The sequence below is a fragment of the Emys orbicularis genome, chromosome 2 (genome assembly GCF_028017835.1).
Source record: "Emys orbicularis isolate rEmyOrb1 chromosome 2, rEmyOrb1.hap1, whole genome shotgun sequence".
Lineage (NCBI taxonomy): Eukaryota > Metazoa > Chordata > Testudines > Emydidae > Emys > Emys orbicularis.
The window spans coordinates 232,916,374-232,936,824 of NC_088684.1; the positions used below are offsets into that span (position 1 = coordinate 232,916,374).

General features: G+C 37.3%; 1 protein-coding gene across 1 annotated transcript; it reads left to right on the forward strand.

Annotated features, from left to right (window-relative positions):
* Positions 1 to 5,736: 5,736 nt before the first annotated feature.
* On the forward strand, positions 5,737 to 19,563 carry HOXA3 (homeobox A3). The gene is made up of 3 exons (XM_065400178.1): positions 5,737 to 5,795; positions 16,776 to 17,358; positions 18,794 to 19,563. The coding sequence occupies exons 2-3, from the start codon at positions 16,893 to 16,895 to the stop codon at positions 19,561 to 19,563; spliced, it is 1,236 nt and encodes a 411-aa protein (XP_065256250.1). The 5' UTR covers positions 5,737 to 5,795; positions 16,776 to 16,892.
* Positions 19,564 to 20,451: the final 888 nt, after the last annotated feature.

Here is a 20,451-nt window from a genome sequence, read left to right on the forward strand (position 1 = left end):
TTTTGGTGTGATGTATATATTGCCAATACTGGTAATAAAGAATACTCTGTACAAAAAAAAAAAATTAAAGGCTTCAAACACAAGTTCATGTAATGCTGTTTCCTAAACATTATGCTTTGCTGATAATTTGCTTTCAAATTTAGTTAAAGAGATGCTCATTTTAGTTGCCTGCCTTCACAAAAAATAGAGCCTGCTTGAACAAGTATATGTATTATTTATTGCCTAGATGACTTGTGGCCTGTAGCAACCTTGCCAGAGGTTCAGTCTGTCTATTCATTTACATGTATATGGCTATTCCCACCCTATGCACAGAGAAATAGAGCTTTCACACTGAGTCAATGAACTGAAGTGAACTAATTTACTTTAGTAGAACTAAGACAGCTAACTATGATACACTTTAAAAATATCTGGCCAGTCATTATTTATTCGTTCACTTGGTATTTATTGTGACTTGTCAATTCACTATGAAGAATTAAGGGGATGTATGGGTGATAAAAGTTTCTTTATTTCAAAGGCATCTATTTTGAAAAGTGTTTGGTGTAAACAGAAAGCCTTAATAATTAAATGAAATCTGGTACAACCCAGAGGTTTAATCTGGTAAATGTGTTCAGAATGATTCTGGAAAACAGTATTCAGGTGTTTCAAACTCATAGTAACCTTCTAATTGTCAAGGATGTTGAGAAATATACCAAAGGTGGAATTATTACAATAAAATGTATACAATTTATAAGGATTTTCATATCACTTTCTCGAAAGTATCATTGACATTGAAACGTATTAACTGAGCAGAAGAACTTGTAGGCGGAAACTCTGTCACTGTTTTTCTGCCAGAAAAAGATTAAAGGCCACATTTTATTCGCCATACTCACGAAAGTATGTCCAGGTACTAAACTGGAGTCGACGAGTCTTCTCACGTGAGTAAGGCGAGCAAGATTTAGTTTCTTTTTTTAAATATATCACAATTCACTCAGTAAGAAAGCACATTGGCACAACGATATTGTGAGCATCACTGCCTGTCCCAGGAACACATACCATTTCAATGAAAAATTTAACATGTCACTGGAAGAGTATATTCAGCATCAAAGCTATGGCAGTTGTAAATACGTTTAGCAAACAGTGTTGTCTTCACATTGAACAACTAACCACCCTGAAAAGTATGTTTCCGTTACCATGCTGCTGTTTACTCAATCCTAAAACGTTTTCCATGTTAGCTGCCCCAATATAAAAGAAACTGAATATATCTGAAGGTGGGGTAACTGCTGGTATCTCTCACTCTCTGCAACGTACAGCTCTTTGTTTTGTTTATTGTGTGGAACATTTCCCCCCAATTTATTTTAAAACCAAATTAGCAGAAATGATCAAAATCCCAAATCAAACATTTTAATTGAGAATAATTTATTACTGAAGACTATGCCTATAAACCCATTTTCCCTTCGTAAAACTAAATGAAAACACGCGCTGAAAATAGCAATTTTACTGAGTATCATTAATCACCTCCTACAATAAATACTTCTTTGTAATTCAACAGCCGTTCTGAAAGGCATTCTCTTGGAAAAAGTCTGTGAAGACGCAAAGGATTTTCCTGGAAAAAAAATGTGGTCATGTGTAAAGACACAGCATCTTGGCTGTCTGCTAAAAAAATGTATACTGTCTTGGTGGAGAATCAGCCCCGGACTGCAAAATATCACATGGCAGATTATCATCATTTAAGGTAAATTTTCATTTGTTCCCCACCCCCTTTTTAAAGCTGCATAGTGTTTGATATGTGAGTGTTACTATGCTTCTCGTGTGATATAATCAATGTTACAATCACTTTGAAAATTAAATCGCAGACTTTAAACTCTGGCATTGTCCAGCCTTTGCTAGGGCAACCAGAAGAGTTCACTGAAAGGACAAATTTTCTATCCCATTAATTGTTTTTTTAGAGAAGCAGACTGACCCTTCAAACCCTTGACCTTTAAAGACAGTATCCTTTTAAATCCAGCTCTTGGACCTAAATGTCTCTCTTTGGCTGGCTGTCTCTCTCTCTCACACACGTATTTATCTGCTCTCGCCACAAAGGAAAGCGGCACAAAATGCTAAAGGTGGAAGTTTGTCAATATTTCAAATAAAGACAAAATCAGGTCTGAGTCACTTTAATTGTCACAGTTAGAGCCAAGCCGTTAACCCCCGCCCCTTCCCACCAAGAAAAATGGTAGTTTTTCAAGGTCTCCCTTCCAGTTTCTACTGCAATCTCTAATATACCTGGTGTTTTATTACAAGAGGAACTCATCTGTGACAAGCAGCGCGCAGTATTTAATAACTATAACCATTCTCCATTGAATGTTTAGCCAGGGCTCTGACATTTTTTGGTATACTCTGCGCCCTATGGACTGCTTCTTGGGTTTTGTAAATGGGTGGGGGATGGGTGGTGGAGGAAGGAAGGTGGAGGTCTTGACAAACTTGTCAGGAGACTCCATCTTTCTTCTCCCCTCCCTAGCCCGAGCCTCCATCCCAACCCTGAAGTCTGATCATGGGCCCGATCCTGCATTCCCTTACTCACGAGTCACGCCAACAGCGCTTACTCATTCCAGTAGACCCACTGAAACCAACAGACTACTGGCGCTAGGAAAGCTTGGCAGCATCGCTGCGTTAGCATCTCTACTTTAGGACACTCTATGATATCATTCCATGACAGCCATGACATGAATCGACTTGAAGAGTAATAAACAAAAAGACTGGGGGTTCTTTCTGTGATTTTTTTGAAGCACATATACCCGGATTTCTCTTTTGTATTCATTCTCCACCCTATTGCGGAATTTGTGAGATTGTTGAAAACAGTACTCCAATACATCTACAATTATATGTATCCTTTCAGATGTGTTGCTGTTGTGTGAGAAATATGATTTTCGATACGTATATCATTAATAGAACACAAAGTATTAAGAGCTTGAGTCTTATTTTTCTTTTAACCCCAGTTACTGCACTAGAAGGTGTTACATTCACTCCATTGTAGACACACTGGGACTGATTCTGACATAGTATATACTACTTTACACCAATGTAGTTCCATTGAGTTCACTATTGTCACTAATGTAAACGAGACCTGAATGAGGCCCACTGGTTCAAATGAACGCCTGGGTTAATATCTCTGAAGTCAAATGAATTATGCCAGGCATTCATTTAGCCCACTAACTGTGTATTTTCTAAGTGCAGAAAGGAAACCTCTCTTTTAACTCTTTATTATACTTTCCCACGAGATGTGCAAATGGCAGAGCAAAAGAATTCTTCCCAGACCTCCTATACCACATGAATATTGATAAACTGTGGTGAGCCAATTCTTTGTCAGTTTTAAAGGCATCATAAGGGCAAATATATTTGGTATCAGTATTGTCATCATATTATCATGTGTAATAACTGTTAGAAGAGGGATAGACTATAATTATGCATGTTAACACAGTCTGCTGTAGACAATAAAAATCCGGAATCAAATGGCTAATTTAAAGCTAAGGTCTATAGAACGCCTGATCTCACAATAGCAGACAAGCACATGTTATTAATGTTCAAATGATCTCCCAAGAAACTGAAAAGCTGTCAAAACCAACAGAGATTATGGGACCTAAATAAGCAAAACAGAAACCCTGCACTAGTAGATAAAGGTGTTGCGTCTTTTCTTGTGTAGATATTGAAATTTTAATCTTTAAGGTCACGTGACTCATTAAATAATTAATGGAGATAGTCAGGAATGGATCTGTGGCCGTCAGTTCTCACTAGGAGTGATTCTCTCTGAAGTGAAACTCAACTTCCTATTTGAGTTTTTTAAAAAGCCCCGATTTGTCTTGAAAGATTCTAAACTTCTTAAGAAAGCAGTAGGGACTATGTTGGTAAGTATTTAGTGTATATTTATAGCTTGATGACTGTAATTGTTTGTGCTAACTTTGTTGAAGTCTGCTGAGTATTTACTTAGCAAGTTTAATATTTAGAAATGTTAAATCTTTGTTTTAGCTGCTTTGTGGTCACATTATGGCTTTTTGTGATTAAGTGTTACCGAGTCAAACACATTTGATAATGTTCTAATTCACACTGTGGAAGGCTGGATACCACAGTGCAGGAAGACTGCTTTGTTCAATTTTCCTGGCATTAATAAATCACCGGCTTCTAATGCAGGGCCAAAAAAGCAATGGAAAGGCAGTAAGCATTGTAAAGGAAAAGTCATGGGCAAATTTCTCTATGACTCATTAGTCTGAACGATTTATGTACGAAGTTAAAGTGCCGCAATGAATATTAGAATTTGGGATAACAACAAATTAAAAAAAAAAAGTCATAGCGTTTGTAAAGTGCTTTATTGCTACTTAGCAACTCTTTCAAGAAGAAGTATAGTTTAAAGGACTGTGGCAGTATAAAATATTGTGGTGTAACTTAATAGCTCCAAAATAAATAGCAGAAAGTCGTTGGCACCATTTTCAGATGCACATTCCATATTTTAAAGGGGGGGTGGGTTAAATCCAATCAAGACATTCGGATCAATTTTATTGTAGTTGATAACATGATTATTGATTATGGATCAAAATGGTTAAAGAACGAGTTTTAACATAAAATACAAATATTCTATGCCCCCACTGTATTTTTTGGAATGATGTGAATATCAGAGCTAAGAAAACAGCAGGCAACCGAATTAAAGCTGGAGATAGCTATCTGAAAAAATTAACTTTCAATTTGTTTATAGATTTTATCAATGAGCCCTCTAAATTTATGAGAGGGAAATAAACAGCCCAGTAAGCTATTATTGCATTATTTTCTATAGACTGTAATTCTACACCAAATTTCAAATTATTATAGTAATTATGGAGCTACTAAATTAGCAAAGCAAAAATCTCTTCTCCAAAAGTTCTCCCAAGACAGACCTAATATTTTCCAAGGCTCAGATGACATTCTTCCAAGAAATCGTGTTAGTTAGCTATTAGCATTTACATTTACTGGCAATCTTAAGAAACAATACATAGGATTTTATTAGGAACAATGAATGCATGGAGTACGTTATTATATCTGATAAATACCTTAGTAAATGTGATCCAAAAATATTTGAAGAGTATGATTATTGGCTTCTTGGGGTCTGTAATATTATAAGACCGACAAAAAATTACAATATCGAAGTGCTAAATGTTTCTGCTTCGTCTTCTTCTTTTTCCACAACAGCTTTTAGTAAAGAGTTGAAGGGTTCGATCCTGCTCTGATTGAAGTCAACGGCAGAACTCTCATAGAATTTAATGGGAATAGATTCGGGCTGGAATCCTTAAGTATTTGAATAAAAATCCTAGTATACCGTGTCCTATATTTAAACTGGAACCTCTTCCTTGATTTATTCAACAGAGATGAACATCGCTAGTTGTGTTTAATGTCTGCTCTTGATTAAATGATCCTAAACAAAGGTTTCCCAGAGGAAAATAAAGCATACATTCATGTAACAAGAGTTTGGAATGACAATATTTCCAAACACTTGGAGACAGAAGGCATAGCAGTCTACCACAAAAGGCATGTTCAGATACCAGTGTTCTTTACTGTTGTATAAAATAATCTTTTACACATTACACTAATCAATGGATTCCCTTCAGTAGTTCTATGCACATCCACGACTTTTGTCTTTTAAAAGAATTAAGCAAACCAAATACTTTTTGTATGAATAAATATCTTCCTTTCTGATTCTCATTTAGGCATTGCTTGTTGCTTATTTACAGAACTCCAGTGCACCGAAAAAGACGATTTACTGAGCGATAACAGCAAGAAACAATTCAGTCCACTGTTAGAAATTTTAGGAGGTAAGGACTTCGGAAAATAAAATCTGTTGTGGGATAGTTTTGTGTAGAGTTCATATTTCCTAGTGCTTGCATATGGGGGAAGGGGGGGGATGCTGTTACAATGAGATTTTATTGTGATAAATATTTAACCTAGTTGGAATTTTCCGGATTGAGTCCATTCATCTTCTATGGCTGGTGAATGCGAGTGTCTCGACAGACAAAGAAATATATGGAACAGAATTAATAGCAGTCCTCATAGAGGCATTCGAAACAGGAAAGATGCAAAGTAATTTAAAGAGCGAAAGAGGTTGGTAATTTCTTTGTCCATTCTTAGTTCCTTCCAAAATCGAAGTCTTAAAGCAAGAGACAGGTAGTTGAAGCAGTTTTAGTGTTGGGTGGCTTTCGCAGTTTTTTTGTTTGGTTCCCTTGAGTAGTTTTGCAATGACTCCTGTGTGGTTTGGAATTAGGAACATAAAAATAAATGTTCTTTGATTTTAGAAACTCTGGCTTTTGCTTCAGAAAATACACCAGAGGAGCATAGGTTTTATGTATTTTATATATTTTTGGACTTCTCTGCATTGTGTGCATGTTTCTTTCGTGATTCAGTTGTTTTTTAAACAAAGAAATGTCATGCTCTTTATGGTGACTATATTATTCTGGCAGTGGTAGAAGAGAAAGGATTATATTTCAAATCCTTGCCAGATTTACCTGCTTATGTTTTATGCTGATACATAATTAGTGTAGTTTACTACCTTTTAAAGGCGGCCATAAATTATAGGGCTACAAGGGCTGCTTGTGTTGATTTAATAGCATGTTGAAATCCTTCCTACAAACAGACACGGCAAATATCCATTCATTCCCATTTTAAGAAAAGAAAAAAGAAAGCATTATTTAATAGAATAATAATTTTATCCCGCATGCCCCACATATATACCTTTGTCCAGAAATAATTGTGATTTGTAAATTAACCATATATTCTCAAGTTCCACTCAATTTCAGTAAAAATGTCTTTAAATAGGTTGTATCGTTTTAAAATACACTCTTTCTTTTAACCTGAAAAGGAATTGTCAAAATTCAATTGAACTAACTTCATCAGTAACAAATACATATTTCTAGGTAAACAACTTTGCCCTGTGAATTTCAACTGGGAGAGAACGGAAATAAAAAATCTATATCAAATAGTGTTTCCATTTCTTCATTCACATAAGGGGATAGTCTTACCTTTTAACTAGTGACATAAGCATAACAATGAAAGGTAGACAGAGAGCAAGAATATTTCGAAATCTACTTATGTAGCCACTTAAAAGGACTATTAATACTAATATTTGCATTCAAATCTATCACAAAGGGACTCTCTTTATTAGCACATATTTTAAAACAGCTGTTTGTTGATATTGCTGCTTGGAGTCTCAACGCAAAGCCATGTGCACAAAGCATAAAAAAATTAATAGTAAATCTTCGGAGAAACGTAAGGTTTTCAGCTCTTAAAACAAACTTCTCAGGGATCCAAATCATTGAGGTAATAAAACAAAGTTGAGTCTCCAGGAACAAAGCAATATGTTGGATGGCAAGGCAAACCAAACCTCTGCTACTTTCAAGTCCATTTGAATTTGTGTTTGAAAACTCATAATCTTGATACTTGACCAAAGAAAATGAATTCCAGAACCGTTGAAAGGGAATTATTTTCAGCTGCGGTCCAGGACCCGGTAAAGTTAGAAAGTCTCCCCGTTCTTCTAAAGCACATCCTGAAGAAGTAATTCATACATCAAGAAGTTACTTTACTTTATAATTATCCACTACATACAATAAGTTAATTGTTAAACTGTAGTTTTAACATTAGCTTGATCATTAATTCTAATAAAGATGTTCATAGAAATAGGTTTTTGAAGCCAATAGTCATAGCTAGCGTTAAGGCATTTAAGTTTAAGATGTACCTCTGACTTATGATTGTGATTTATTGCGTTTGTAGTTTCTATTTGCTCAGGACTGCAAGTTCTAAAGCCATCTTTCTGCTTTTGATGCAAAGCAGTCGATAACTTTTTACAACAGACCAAGGAAGAATTGCTGTGCTTTTTCAGCATCTGCTCCATTATCCATTACTTCCAGTTGCATTGTTGCATAAGAACTTTTTTTATGTGTTTCTTTTATGGAATCTAAAATCACTTTATTTAAAATAGCCATGAATCCATCCCTAGTAAATTTCACTATTGGTTTAAATGTAGTACTCTGCTATACAGTTAAAATAGTGTTAGAGTTCTGGAGTTGCATTTGCTATGTGTGTCTAAGATGCTATATTTTCCAGGATTTTTTAAATTCAAGGTTCTTAGTGAGGATAATATATAAATGTTCTACTGCTATCAAAGTCACTTCCACTAGAAATATTGCAAATTCTTCTTCTGTTTTAATGTCACGCTGACTTTGTTGGAATGTCTACTAATCTATACTATTACTGATGGTTTAAATTCCAATAACCGTTTATGTTCCACTTTACAATCAAAGCGAGATTATTATATACAGTTTGACCATAAAGTCTGTAGACGATAAAATTAATCTTTTTATACAATCTTATTATCGCCAATAAAGTATTGGTGAAGTGATAAAAGAATATAAAAAGTAAGCTAAAAGTTTTCTGTAAAAATGCTAGAGTGGGGAAAGGTTTGAGTCAAATGATATATTGTAAAATGCACAATGGTGGTAAGAAATTCAGAGTGTAAAAGTCACCACAGTGGCACAGTAGCACAATACAAGTGTGAAATATGTTATTTACCCCAACTATCTTTATAAGAGCTCTTTGAATTTGTGATTTCTTTTGTCTGTGGTAGGATTGTGTAAATAGGAAAAACTAAGTTTTAGAGGGAAGACTTCATTCAGATTAGAAAATTGTTCATTTCATAGGTTAACTCAGGGGACGTATATGAGGGCTGTTCCTTTTTTTCCTGGACAGTTAGATCATTTTGTTTCTAAATTTTTCATCGTTAGAAGCCTATAATTTTGTGCATCACTCAAATAGTTGTATAGGAAATGCGTAAGCGCAGGTTTAACAGGAAGGTCCCAGAAGATTTTGCAAAATTCAGATCCTCCACACCGAAGCCAGGCGCATTCTTCATAGGGTGTTACAACGACAAAAATCAACCACATTATTAGAGGAGACTCTTTTTGCCTTTGTCAGGTAATTGCAGGTCTTTTTAGTTTCTATAGCTGCCCTGTTGTAAAGTGTGGGTGTTAAGCAAGCGCCATACAATAGCAATATAGAGAAGCCTGTAGGGAAGATTGGTAATCAGAGTAGTCATTAAGGAAGTCCTTATTGAAATAATAGTATCAAGAGTTGACTTTATTATTGGATTGCAAAACACACCATTATTAAATGTAGATCAGTGTGGCGGTTTTGTTTGGGAAATGCCAGTTAATTAGGTTTAGTATAAAAGTTCATTGTAATCACATAATATGAAAATAATTTCTCTTACCTTGCATGTGATTTTGTGTAAAGAAATATTAAGTGTGGGGGGAAAATAATCATCTCCGGCTCCTGATTTTTTTCTTTAAATTCTTCTTAATGTATTTGGTTAAGGCTTTAAAAATCAGAGGATTGCGCTTAGAAACCTTGTTCCTTCAATGATTCCCTATTTCAAATAAAAGGATTTAAGTTGACGTATGACCACGTGAGCACATAATACAGCGCATTATTGTGGCATTTGGAGTGGAGACCCGGGCTGGCTTCGTCTGTGATTACGCTTTTCCAGTTTCTGTTCAGAGCAAGCACTGCTTTCTATTATTTTTTCCCTCCCTCTCCCCTGCAAGAGCTTTCCATTTCGGTTGCAGCTTTCGTTCCTTATGGAAAGGTTATTGTCGAGCTGATAGGACGAAATGCTTCGTTAAAAAGGATGGATTTTATTTTAAGGTATTTCCGTTGATTGTTCATTTATGTGGTGAGTTATTGCTGGTCGAGGCAAAGGTCAGTAGAAAAGGCTTAAGGGTGTGCGTGGATCCAAATCAAGCTTCGTTTCCCCCTTTGTTTCAATTTGCTGCGGAAAATATTCAAGTATCTCTTCGCAGCAAAGAAACCAGAGAGTTTCTTATTTTCCCCCCTAGAGATTCTGTGTTTCTTTTATGGGGATCTCCCTCTGTTAAATCTCTTTTAAAGCTACATTACTGTTGTCTTTTACGATCAAGTGGAGACTGGGAGGATCTTATTTTTCTTGAAATACATACATATCTGTGTATACCAGAGTATTTCAGGAGATTGAGAAACACCCCTGGAATGGAGTCGGGGTTCGATTTGTGGCTGTTGTTATTGTTTTGTTTTCTGTGTGCTTCTTTTGCCGATTCCGGCTCCGAAAATCGATGAGTATGCAATTGTGCTGCCATTTTATTTATGATGCTTAGTGGTACTTTGTTTACCATGCGAGCAGGGCTGGATTAGCTCTCTACCATATCGAGGTTAACAATTCCAGTTGAGAAGGGATTGCCTTTCTTTCTTTAGTGAAACCAAACCTGGATTTAGCTAAGAATTATCTGGCTATGAACAAATGTCCATCCACCGATTCTAACAATAAATCAGCCTCTGGAAATTTGTTTTACTCTGAATAGGGGATCTGGAAAGCGAGGGGGGAGGGGACAATCTCCTTTCTGTAAGGATTTACATGAGCACTAAATTTCCTATCTCTACCACTATGTCGTAACCTGCGCTATATAACTACATATATTGTGTAGAGGGAAATGCACCTCAAATAACCCAAAAATGAAGGGATTCCTTGTGTTCTACAAGGGGACAAATGTTATATAAAATTACATCCACCAGTGAGTTCCAGCTTTGGGAAAGGTCAGAGTGCTGAGGTTTGATTTATGTTTCCAGTGAGTTGGGGCAGCGTGCTCGCCTAGATACGGCTGTGTCATTTTGTCCCAAATTACTGGGCAGTTGTAATTACTCAATTTATGAGCGGGTCATGGAAAAAAAATCGAACTATTAGAAACAAAACGTTCTTTGCTGAAACACAAAGGCAGAGTTTAATTTAGAACGACTCGCGGCCATTCTGCACGGTCCCAGAAAGCGGAAATGTAGAATTTGGGTTTAGCTGCCAACAGATACACTCCAAACAGAACTGACCCAAAGAAATGCCAATTCCCCCACACATAACGAAGCATGTTCCTCTTTATTAGCCATAGTGTTTTTCTTACGCAATTAAAGCAGGGCTATTTCACTCCCAACAGTGTGTTTAAAGCTAAAGCAGGTCAAACCATATTTTAAACGGGCCAAAAACGCGTCGTGAAAATAAAATGTAAGCTTTAATTGCAGACTTATTGCTTGTCATCGTTTCTGATGATTTACGACCCAATTCTGGTGCATTTTTGACCTAGTTAATTAAAATACTCATAAATAAAAAAAAGTCCCAATATAAAACGTGGGAGACCAAGAACAGTTGTGTAGATGGATATTTCGAAAGCCTTTCTGCTTGTGTAAATAATCAGAGTGTTGAGTAAATACAAAATGAAGTGTCAATTGCGATTTTATGGTGTTCGATAACACACACGGTAATGCAGATTAAACAGGCTTGTTTGCAATATTTGATAATGCACTCATTTTCTAAGGCAACTCACATCCTTGCTCATCAGTGTAACTACTTTAATGTACATTTTATCAGTAATTTCTTCAATTCTCTCCTTTCCCCAATTTGAAGAAGGTAGAATATTCTTCCCACCAATTATTTCCCCCTAAAATATGCCGAAATTATAAATCGTTTATAATCTTAGGCGTTTCTGCCAGAACGGACCCAATAAAGATTTATATTAGCTATTTTACACCGAGACTGACAACATTTCCGTGAGTGGAGAGAACTCCGATACAATGTAAACTCTCCAGAAACACATTACATTTCAAATTTCAAATATTTAACCAAAATATAGAGGAAATTCTTCCCTCAAATTAAACCCTGGCAGTCCCATTGGCTTCTGTGGGGTATTAGGGAAGGAGGGAATTTCGGCCCTCTGTTAGTGAAAGATACATGCATTTATCTTTGTATAACATGCAGTGCAAATATGCGCATTTTTATATGTTACATCAAATTCAAATCCAGTCAGACAAAGAAAAATCACCTGCGCACCTTAAAATTACATCTTTGCGTAGCGAGAAAGACAGGACCTGTCTAGAGTTATTGCAAAGTAACTTTCTTTTCTTATACAGTAAAATGTATCAAGAAAAAATATACCGCAGTAGCTCAATAAACCATTTAATTTCTTGAATTAAAATACCTTAACAATTCCCACGATTTAGAACAAAGAATCTTCCCCTTATTCCTCCCCCTTCCAAAACAAAATACATATTTCAGTCCAAACTTTAAACGCACTAATATTAAAACACCAAATAGTCCCGAGGTATCCTGAAGAGCTCCCAAAATCGGCACCGTTTCCTGAGTCCGGAGGTTTTTGAAGATGTATAAGTAACCATCTTCCAGTTTCCCCTGTTTGCTCTAGGAAGGTTCTGTAGGGGTTCTGTAGGGGTCTCTTTGATTGCATTTTGCAATTTTAGCTGGAAACAGGGAGAAAGACAAATCAGCAGTTTCAGAAAAAAAGTGTGGGGTTGATTATTGACTAAAGAAGCTTTTCTTCAAATGCAACATTCAAGGGGCTGTTTGAAGCAAAATGCATACGAGTGAATTTTTGCCTCTTCTCCCCTCCTACGCTGCCCGACTTCCCCTTTCATGTTGTGCCATCGCAATATGCCATAAGGAGCAAGTGTTTTCTGTTTTAGTGCTCTGTTTACAGCTTTGGTGCATGAAGCCATAAATCTTGTATAGCCATAAATGACAAAAACCATTGGTATGCATAAGAGGCCACCCTGGCCTTATAGTGCTTTTTATTTGTCGCTTGCTTTGTTTTTGCTTTAAGGTGACACTGTGCTCCCTTGCGGTTTTAAGCATAGTATTTATATTTTTAACACCTTAATTAACGAAGAAACGACAAATTTACACCTCGTAATTATTCTAAACCTCCACTACATGTGTTTCACCCAAGCCGGCTCCTTTATGCGGGGTTATAGTCTTAAACTTGATTCGAACTGTAATGTAACCGAAAGGAATTCTATGGTTGTTGCTGACGCGCGTATATTTCTGTTGTCAAATTTGGGTTATTTCTTTTTAAAGCGCTGAAGCTCAAAACATAAGCCCTCCATATACACCCCAACAATCTATACAGATAGGTGTACCAACATAGGCATAGTGTGTGTGTCAAATGTATGTGTGTGCATACTTGAAAGTATATACATGCACATATGGGTGGATATCTCTATAGGTATATCTATGTGTATGTATGCATAGATCTATATCTGCACATAGGTGAATATATCAGTATGTGCATATATGTGTGGATATCTATATGGGGGTGTGTGCATGTGTACATCTCTATTTGCGTGTGTATATGTTTAATTACTAACTATAATTATTTCATTCGTTCCACTAAAAGCATTGCCCAGAGCACAGATCTGATAGGAGTTGCTTGGATGAAAGACATAAACCACAGATTAATTATTATTGTTATTATTATTACTGACTAGGTCTCCCATAACTTTCAGCATTCATGAGCTCGTGTAGAGAATATTCCATATCTACCAAAAACCGATTCACACAAAAAACTGGTCAGAGTGACCCTTTGTGAGCGCAGTTTGTCTTCATTAGCATAATTTTCCTGGACTTTAGTGACGCCTCGGTGCGGGGGGAGCTGCACTCCTTCACTCCCCTCTCTCCTCTCACTCCTTCATTCCTTCTCTGCAACCCCCACCCTGCCCCGGACTTCCCGAGGCGGCTGCGTTTTTTCCCCCTCACCAGACGTCTTTTGCGTGTAATATTCATAAGAAACATACCCATTTTCTGTGGCACTACATGAGGGAAGCCCTGAGACTTGATAGCTCTTATCTTTGGGACCCGCTTGCTGCCTTAGGGGCTGAGCAGGGAAAGGGAGGGGGTCCGAGCCGAACCAGCAATCTCTTGCGAGTCCTGAGCAGGGAGTGCTCCTCCAGTCTTGGCTGGTGGGTTCCTGGTGTAGATGACTTGAGCCGGTGCCCATCCCGGAGCCGAAGGGACTTGGCTGGGGGAAAGTCCTGCTCCCTGGGTTGTGTGTCGCCGAGCCTCCAAAGAGCATGTTGGCTTCCGCCTCAGTCGTCAGAAGTTAAGGTAAGCAGGCCACAAATACGCTGCTATCAGTTGTGAATGGCGGAGTTTATGTCCCAGTGATTTATGACCATAGACTTAAATCTCGGTTCAAGAAGAGTTCACAAGCGGGAGCTTCCTCCCAGGCAGTGACTGATACCCTTACACTTCGCATGCAGGCAGTTTCTCCCTCTTCCCTGAACTTTTATTTATCTGTCAGGAAATCTTTAGGGGCTGCCTGCTTTTCTCTCCTGGATCAGAGTTCGGGCTGGGGGGAGGGGGGTTGGAAGGAAGGAATTTTGTTAGATGTATCAGGGAGGGGGAAATAATGGAGAAATGGGGAACAAGTGGGGGACCTGCCCTAGTAAGGCAACTTTCCTCCGTGTCTTCTTTACCTTTCAGAGAGCTTGTTAAAGTGGCACTTGTTTAACGCGCAAATATTGATCTTGTCGGCGGAAGGGCCACTCCAAGTTTTTGGGGCCCAATTTTGCTTTCACTCCCATGCGACCCCATTGAAGTCAGTGGGGTCGCCCGGGTATAACTGAGGACAGAGTCAGGCCCTTTGTCTTCAATGTGTAAAAGAGAAACATTTCTGCCAGCCCAGGCACCAGTTTCAGTGACAAACTTTTGTCCTCCCCTGGTTTTAGTATCTCTGGCACTTTTAAAAAAAGATAAATGGCCATGTTGTACCCACAGCTTCCCAGTTTTCTATAACTTTGCAGAAGCTGCTTAACTCTGGAAACCAAAACCTGAGTTGCTCTGTCTGCAAATAGATTTACCAGAACCTAAAATATTTCTCTCTCAAAATCAAATTGCTTTTTATTTTTGTTTTAGCTCCTTGCAGAGCTCTGGAAATATTCTCCACCAGATTTTCTACTCAGCATTTCCCCCCTGGACATGTTAGTCACTGTAACAAACTTTAAAATGTCAAAAATAAAGTGAAGCATTTTAAATGGGCAACCATGACACTAAGATCACTATTATTTAATTAATGTATTGTTTTCCTGAGACTGAGTCCCATTTCTCTGTATGTTTCAAGGGAACTAAATGAAACCTACTTTAGGGCCTAAGAATCAGGCACAGTAACTAGGGGGCGGGGAGGAGGTTGTGCTTTATAATTGAGGAACTGGAAATTAATAAGTCTATATGTATAGCTTTTCAGTATATGTTTTACAGATCTTGACCAGCTTATTAATTCAATAACATCCATGGGACTTAATTAATAAAAAAACAAATGGTAATGCTTTTTGGGGTTTATTAAATTAACTAGTCTATCATAAAAGAAAGGGACCGTTCCTTTCTAAGTAACTTGTATCACTTGAAATACATACATTTGTAATTATTGGTGTACATTGTGTAACACTTTCTCCCCAAAGGCTCATGTGGTTTTAGGTGCCTTGGAAAAAATCAAGCAACATGAGACTGTAGAGCACTATTTTTGACCTGGTGTAGCTGTTTGTCAGCAACAGGGAGGTGGGTGGGGGGTAGAGAAAAGGATTTTAATTTGTGAAAATAATGTGTGTGTGTAAGAGTTCCGAGATTGGAGATAACATTCAGATCTCCTTTCCCATTACTGAGGACACATCTTTAACTGGTTAGTCTCAGGCAGGTAAACAGCATGAGTTAACAAAAAAGATTCGCACGGGCTGTAGGAGCATTTTATGGTTTGTGTGTCCATCCCCTCTCTCTAGCCAAATGACCCTCATACATCAAATTACATAGCAGTTTCAAAGACAGAACCTATTATCGTTAAGTTGGAAGGAAAGTTCAAGCCGTGGTCATGGAGATGAACGCTGGTTTTTCAGGTTCCTGGTGTTTTTTCCAATCCATCATGTTTTAACAGGTAGAATTTGGTAGTTTCCATGAAAAGAAGTAGCTCCAAAATAACTATAAAAAGTGTCTTGATTCCTTACGAACTTTTGTTTATAATCGTCATTCCTAGAGAACAACATTCCATTTCTGGGATTTTTTTTTAAAGTGCAAGACATAAGAAATGGAAATTCCAAACAGGCCGATCTACCAGGCTCACTTGAGAGAAAACTTCCAAGTGACAACTGGAGAACAGTCCCCAAATTATTTACTTTGATGGCTTTGTAAAACTGTTTGGTCCTGGTTGCCAAATCTGTGTCCAAGTTTAAAAATTCACTGCAGTTAAAACTGATTTATGTGCATGAGGTGGGTTTGGTATTAAATATCGAAATTAGTACCGGCTTAATCTGCAAGTACTGCTTCTTCCATTTAATGTGTGTCAGCTTGTATTGTTTTTGTCAAGTATTTTATAGACAAACAAAATATGCATTAGACTGTGTGCGTGTGGATCTTCTTGAATGGAAAGGCTTTACATAGTGTTTTCTTTCCCACTTAATGTGTGTGTGTGTGTGTGTGTGTGTGTGTGTGTGTATGTGCAAAATTAAAAAGTCTTATCCAAACTGTAACCACAATATAAATATTAAAAATAAGATGGCAGTGGTTACTGTGAAGTACAGGAGAAAGGTTTATTACTCTCCTACAGCAGTGAAAGTGAATGAGAGAACCACTCCCTTAGTGTAACATATGTTTTCCTTGATCACCCTTATCTGGAAGCGTTGTATTTAAATAACTCCTTGTGTGATAAATGATAAAACACAATTCACGGTGTTATAAACCCTAGAAAACCCTTCTACTGGTGCAGTAAACCACATATTTGTAGCTGCCAGTAAATTCAGGCAGCTTTTATATCGAAATTCTCTTAGCCTAAGGCCAAGTCATGCTGCTAAATATTGCTGACCACTTTTTCTTTTATGGCTTTCATGTCACTTAGCTATTGAAAGTAAGATGGATTTGTACTATTTCTTCACTCTAGTGTGCTTTCGCTACACCCTAGGTCTACCAGGAGAGGCCATTGGAGGAAGAACGTCACGTGACAGAGGGGTGCCAATGTTATTCTTTAAGGGTGTCAAGACCCTGTCAGTTTGTGAAATAAATATTGGGAAACAACGAAATGCAAAAAGCGACCTACTACGACAGCTCTGCAATCTATGGTGGCTACCCCTACCAAGGAGCAAATGGTTTCACTTATAATGCTAGTCAGCAGCAATATCCTCCATCTTCATCACTTGTGGAAACTGAATATCATCGACCAGCTTGCTCTTTACAGTCACCTGGCAGTTCTGTGTCCCACCATAAAGCCAATGAAATCAGTGAAAGTTGCATGAGGACCATCACTAGCCAACCCATTCAGCCCCCAGTTATTTCAGAGCAGCAACAGCAACAGCCTCCAGCCCAGCAGGCACCACCTCCACCGCCACCCTCTGTCTCACCATCTCAAAATGCCAGCAGCAATTCTGCCCCAACTAACACTACCAAGAGCCCAGTTATTAACTCACCCACCATGTCCAAACAAATATTCCCATGGATGAAAGAGTCTCGACAAAATACAAAGCAGAAAAACAGCAGCTCCAGTTCAGGTATGAAATGTATTTACATTATAAGTGACTTACTTAGCCTCACAGGCCAAATTGTGGGATCAGGTATTTGTAGTTTGTCCTAGACATGTCATCTTTTAAAAAAATATTGTGGTAGTAATCTTATTTCTAATATAACTTTTTAACCATGTATCTTCTAGAAAGTATTTTAGAGTGCGCTAAAGTGACTTTTGTAAAATGTTAAACTTAGCCTTGCAAATTATTTCTAAGTTATTTAGTTTCCAGGCACTTCTATTTTCTAATGTCTAAGGTTGATATAACATTTACCTTTTAGTCTGTAACATTCCATTCCACAGGTTATGTTCCCTCTTCTATTAAATCATGTCAATATATAGAGGCCTAGGCCTCTAGCCAGAGGCACATCCTGAATATTTTGTTGGCATAGTGCTATTAGAATAATAAGACAGTGACCTAGTCCTGCTGAAGTGTAACTGGAATAAAATAGCTCATTATCATCTGCAGTCAGGATCAATGCTTTACTTATATTCAGAACCTATTCTTATTTTAGCAGACTGATTGGCAAAGTTACAAGTCTGGTAAACAAAGATCAGTTATGAGTACAATAAAGTTAGGTCCATAAAAATACTACTGGGGGATTATAGTGTATATCAACACTATTATTACACAAGTACACCTAAATCGATAACACAAGCTTCTGTTCCCAGATATTTTGTTTATATTTACCACTTCCTACATTTCCTGTGTATTGCGGAAATAGATTCTGAAACTTTAGCAAATTTTTCTTTCATGTATTTCTTATGGTTTGATAATATTATCATTTACAACGTTGTATGTATGTAATATTTTATTCATAAAAGCAATGTGTTTATATATATGTATACATATTACATATATATTTATATTTATGTTTATATTTACATGTATATGTTTATATTTATGTTTTTGTTTGTATATATGGGACATGCGCACATGAGTGTGAGTGTGCACACACACACAGAGTTCATGTGTGTATGATGAGATTTTCAGACCATTCTGGAGAATTCCATTGATGGAAATATCTAAATCCTCTGGACTGCTTTGAGGAAACCAACAGTAATATATAAAATATAATCAGACTTTTGCATTAAAGAGTTCATAAGACTCATTTTTTAAAAACCTTTTCTTCTTGTATAAGGATTATTTCAGGTAAACTACAATATTTAGTGTTGTGTTTAATTGAGGCAGTTATAGTCATATAGTGACACTTCAAAGATGAAGGAAAATAATGGTGAATCGTTCAATGCTTTTAGCCTGGCATATTTTAGTTATAGAAAGAAATATGTATGTTTCACTAGGATATTTGTATACCAGAGAGCTGGGATCTACAGACACTAATCCTAGCCATGGCTTCTATTGTTTCTGGTTACTGTGTTCAGGTTCCACCATGCTGATTGTATTCTTTGTGTGATTTACATAGGTGAGAGCTGTGCTGGTGATAAAAGCCCTCCAGGGCAAGCCTCCTCTAAAAGAGCACGTACAGCTTATACAAGTGCCCAGCTGGTAGAACTGGAAAAGGAGTTCCACTTCAATAGATACCTTTGCAGGCCAAGAAGGGTAGAAATGGCTAATTTGCTCAATCTCACAGAAAGACAAATCAAAATATGGTTTCAGAACCGCAGAATGAAATATAAAAAGGATCAAAAGGGAAAGGGCATGATGACCTCTTCAGGAGGACAGTCCCCAAGCAGAAGTCCTGTGCCTCCAGCTCCTGGGGGGTATTTAAACTCTATGCATTCTTTAGTAAACAGTGTTCCCTATGAGCCCCAGTCGCCTCCATCATTTAACAAGCCACATCAAAATGCCTATGGCATCCCTGCATCATATCCAGCTCCTCTCAATAATTGCCCGCCTCCTCAAAAGAGATACACGGGGACAGCAGCGGTTACTCCTGAATATGATACTCATCCTCTTCAAGGCAACAGTTATGGAAATCCACATATACAGGGAAGCCCCGTCTATGTGGGGGGCAACTATGTGGACACCATGACCAATTCTGGGCCTTCCATCTTTGGTCTAACTCATCTCCCTCATCCTTCCTCTGCCAACATGGACTACAGTGGGACTGGGCCAATGGGCAACAATCACCACCATGGACCTTGTGATCCACACCCAACATATACAGACCTTACTTCTCACCATCCTTCTCAGGGAAGAATTCAGGAAGCGCCCAAACTCACCCATCTGTAACAGACATGAGTTACTAAGTGGAATGAAGTCCCCAACTTTTTTAAAGTACTTTCCACCCTCCCATCTCCCTCTATTTTTTTGTTTTTGTTTGGTTTGGTTTGGTAAAGCGTTCTATAGTTTATGTGACGTAGCAATATATGTTGCTTGAATTGCTCTATAGTTTCAATAGTGGATATTTATCTTCTTGAACTGTAGCCTTGTGTCTCACCTTGGGAGTATACATAGGCTTTATACTTTACTTCTACGCTTTTATCAAAACAGGGTATATGAACAAATTTTCTATAACAATAATTCTGAAATGTGAATTTGTTCGTACATGATTGATCCCATGGGGAAGCAATTTTTTATTGCACTTCTTTTAAATAGCGAGAAAGAAATCAAAGGCGCTTGAACAGGGGTTCCCTGGACAATTATTAATACGTGTTAAGTCTTTCAATGTGTGTATGCTGGTGAACATTCAGATTAATTTATATTTTTTTTTAAAACATTGAATAATCTAAGTGTTTAAAATTTTATTTATCCCCATCTGTTCATATTTATATATATATAAAAAATTCTGTACCCTGAATATCCAGGAGGTATTTACCTGGCCGTATGTTAGATGGCATATTGGCATAAGTAGGAAATATCATTTGAAAGGAAACTATTACTCCTTTATTTAAAAATATAATAATGCAATAAAATCTGAAGAAAAAAAATGGATCACAAATTGAATAATTTATGCTTGTAACATCCAGCTAAATGGAAAATGTGTAAACCTGAAAAGACTAGATTTGTTTTGAAAGTTATACATTCCTTGCTGCTCACATTCTGAAAAAAATAAAGTTTTTATTCTGAATAATAAAGAGTTAAGAAACGATTATTTGTTAAAAAAGACCCAAGCCATGT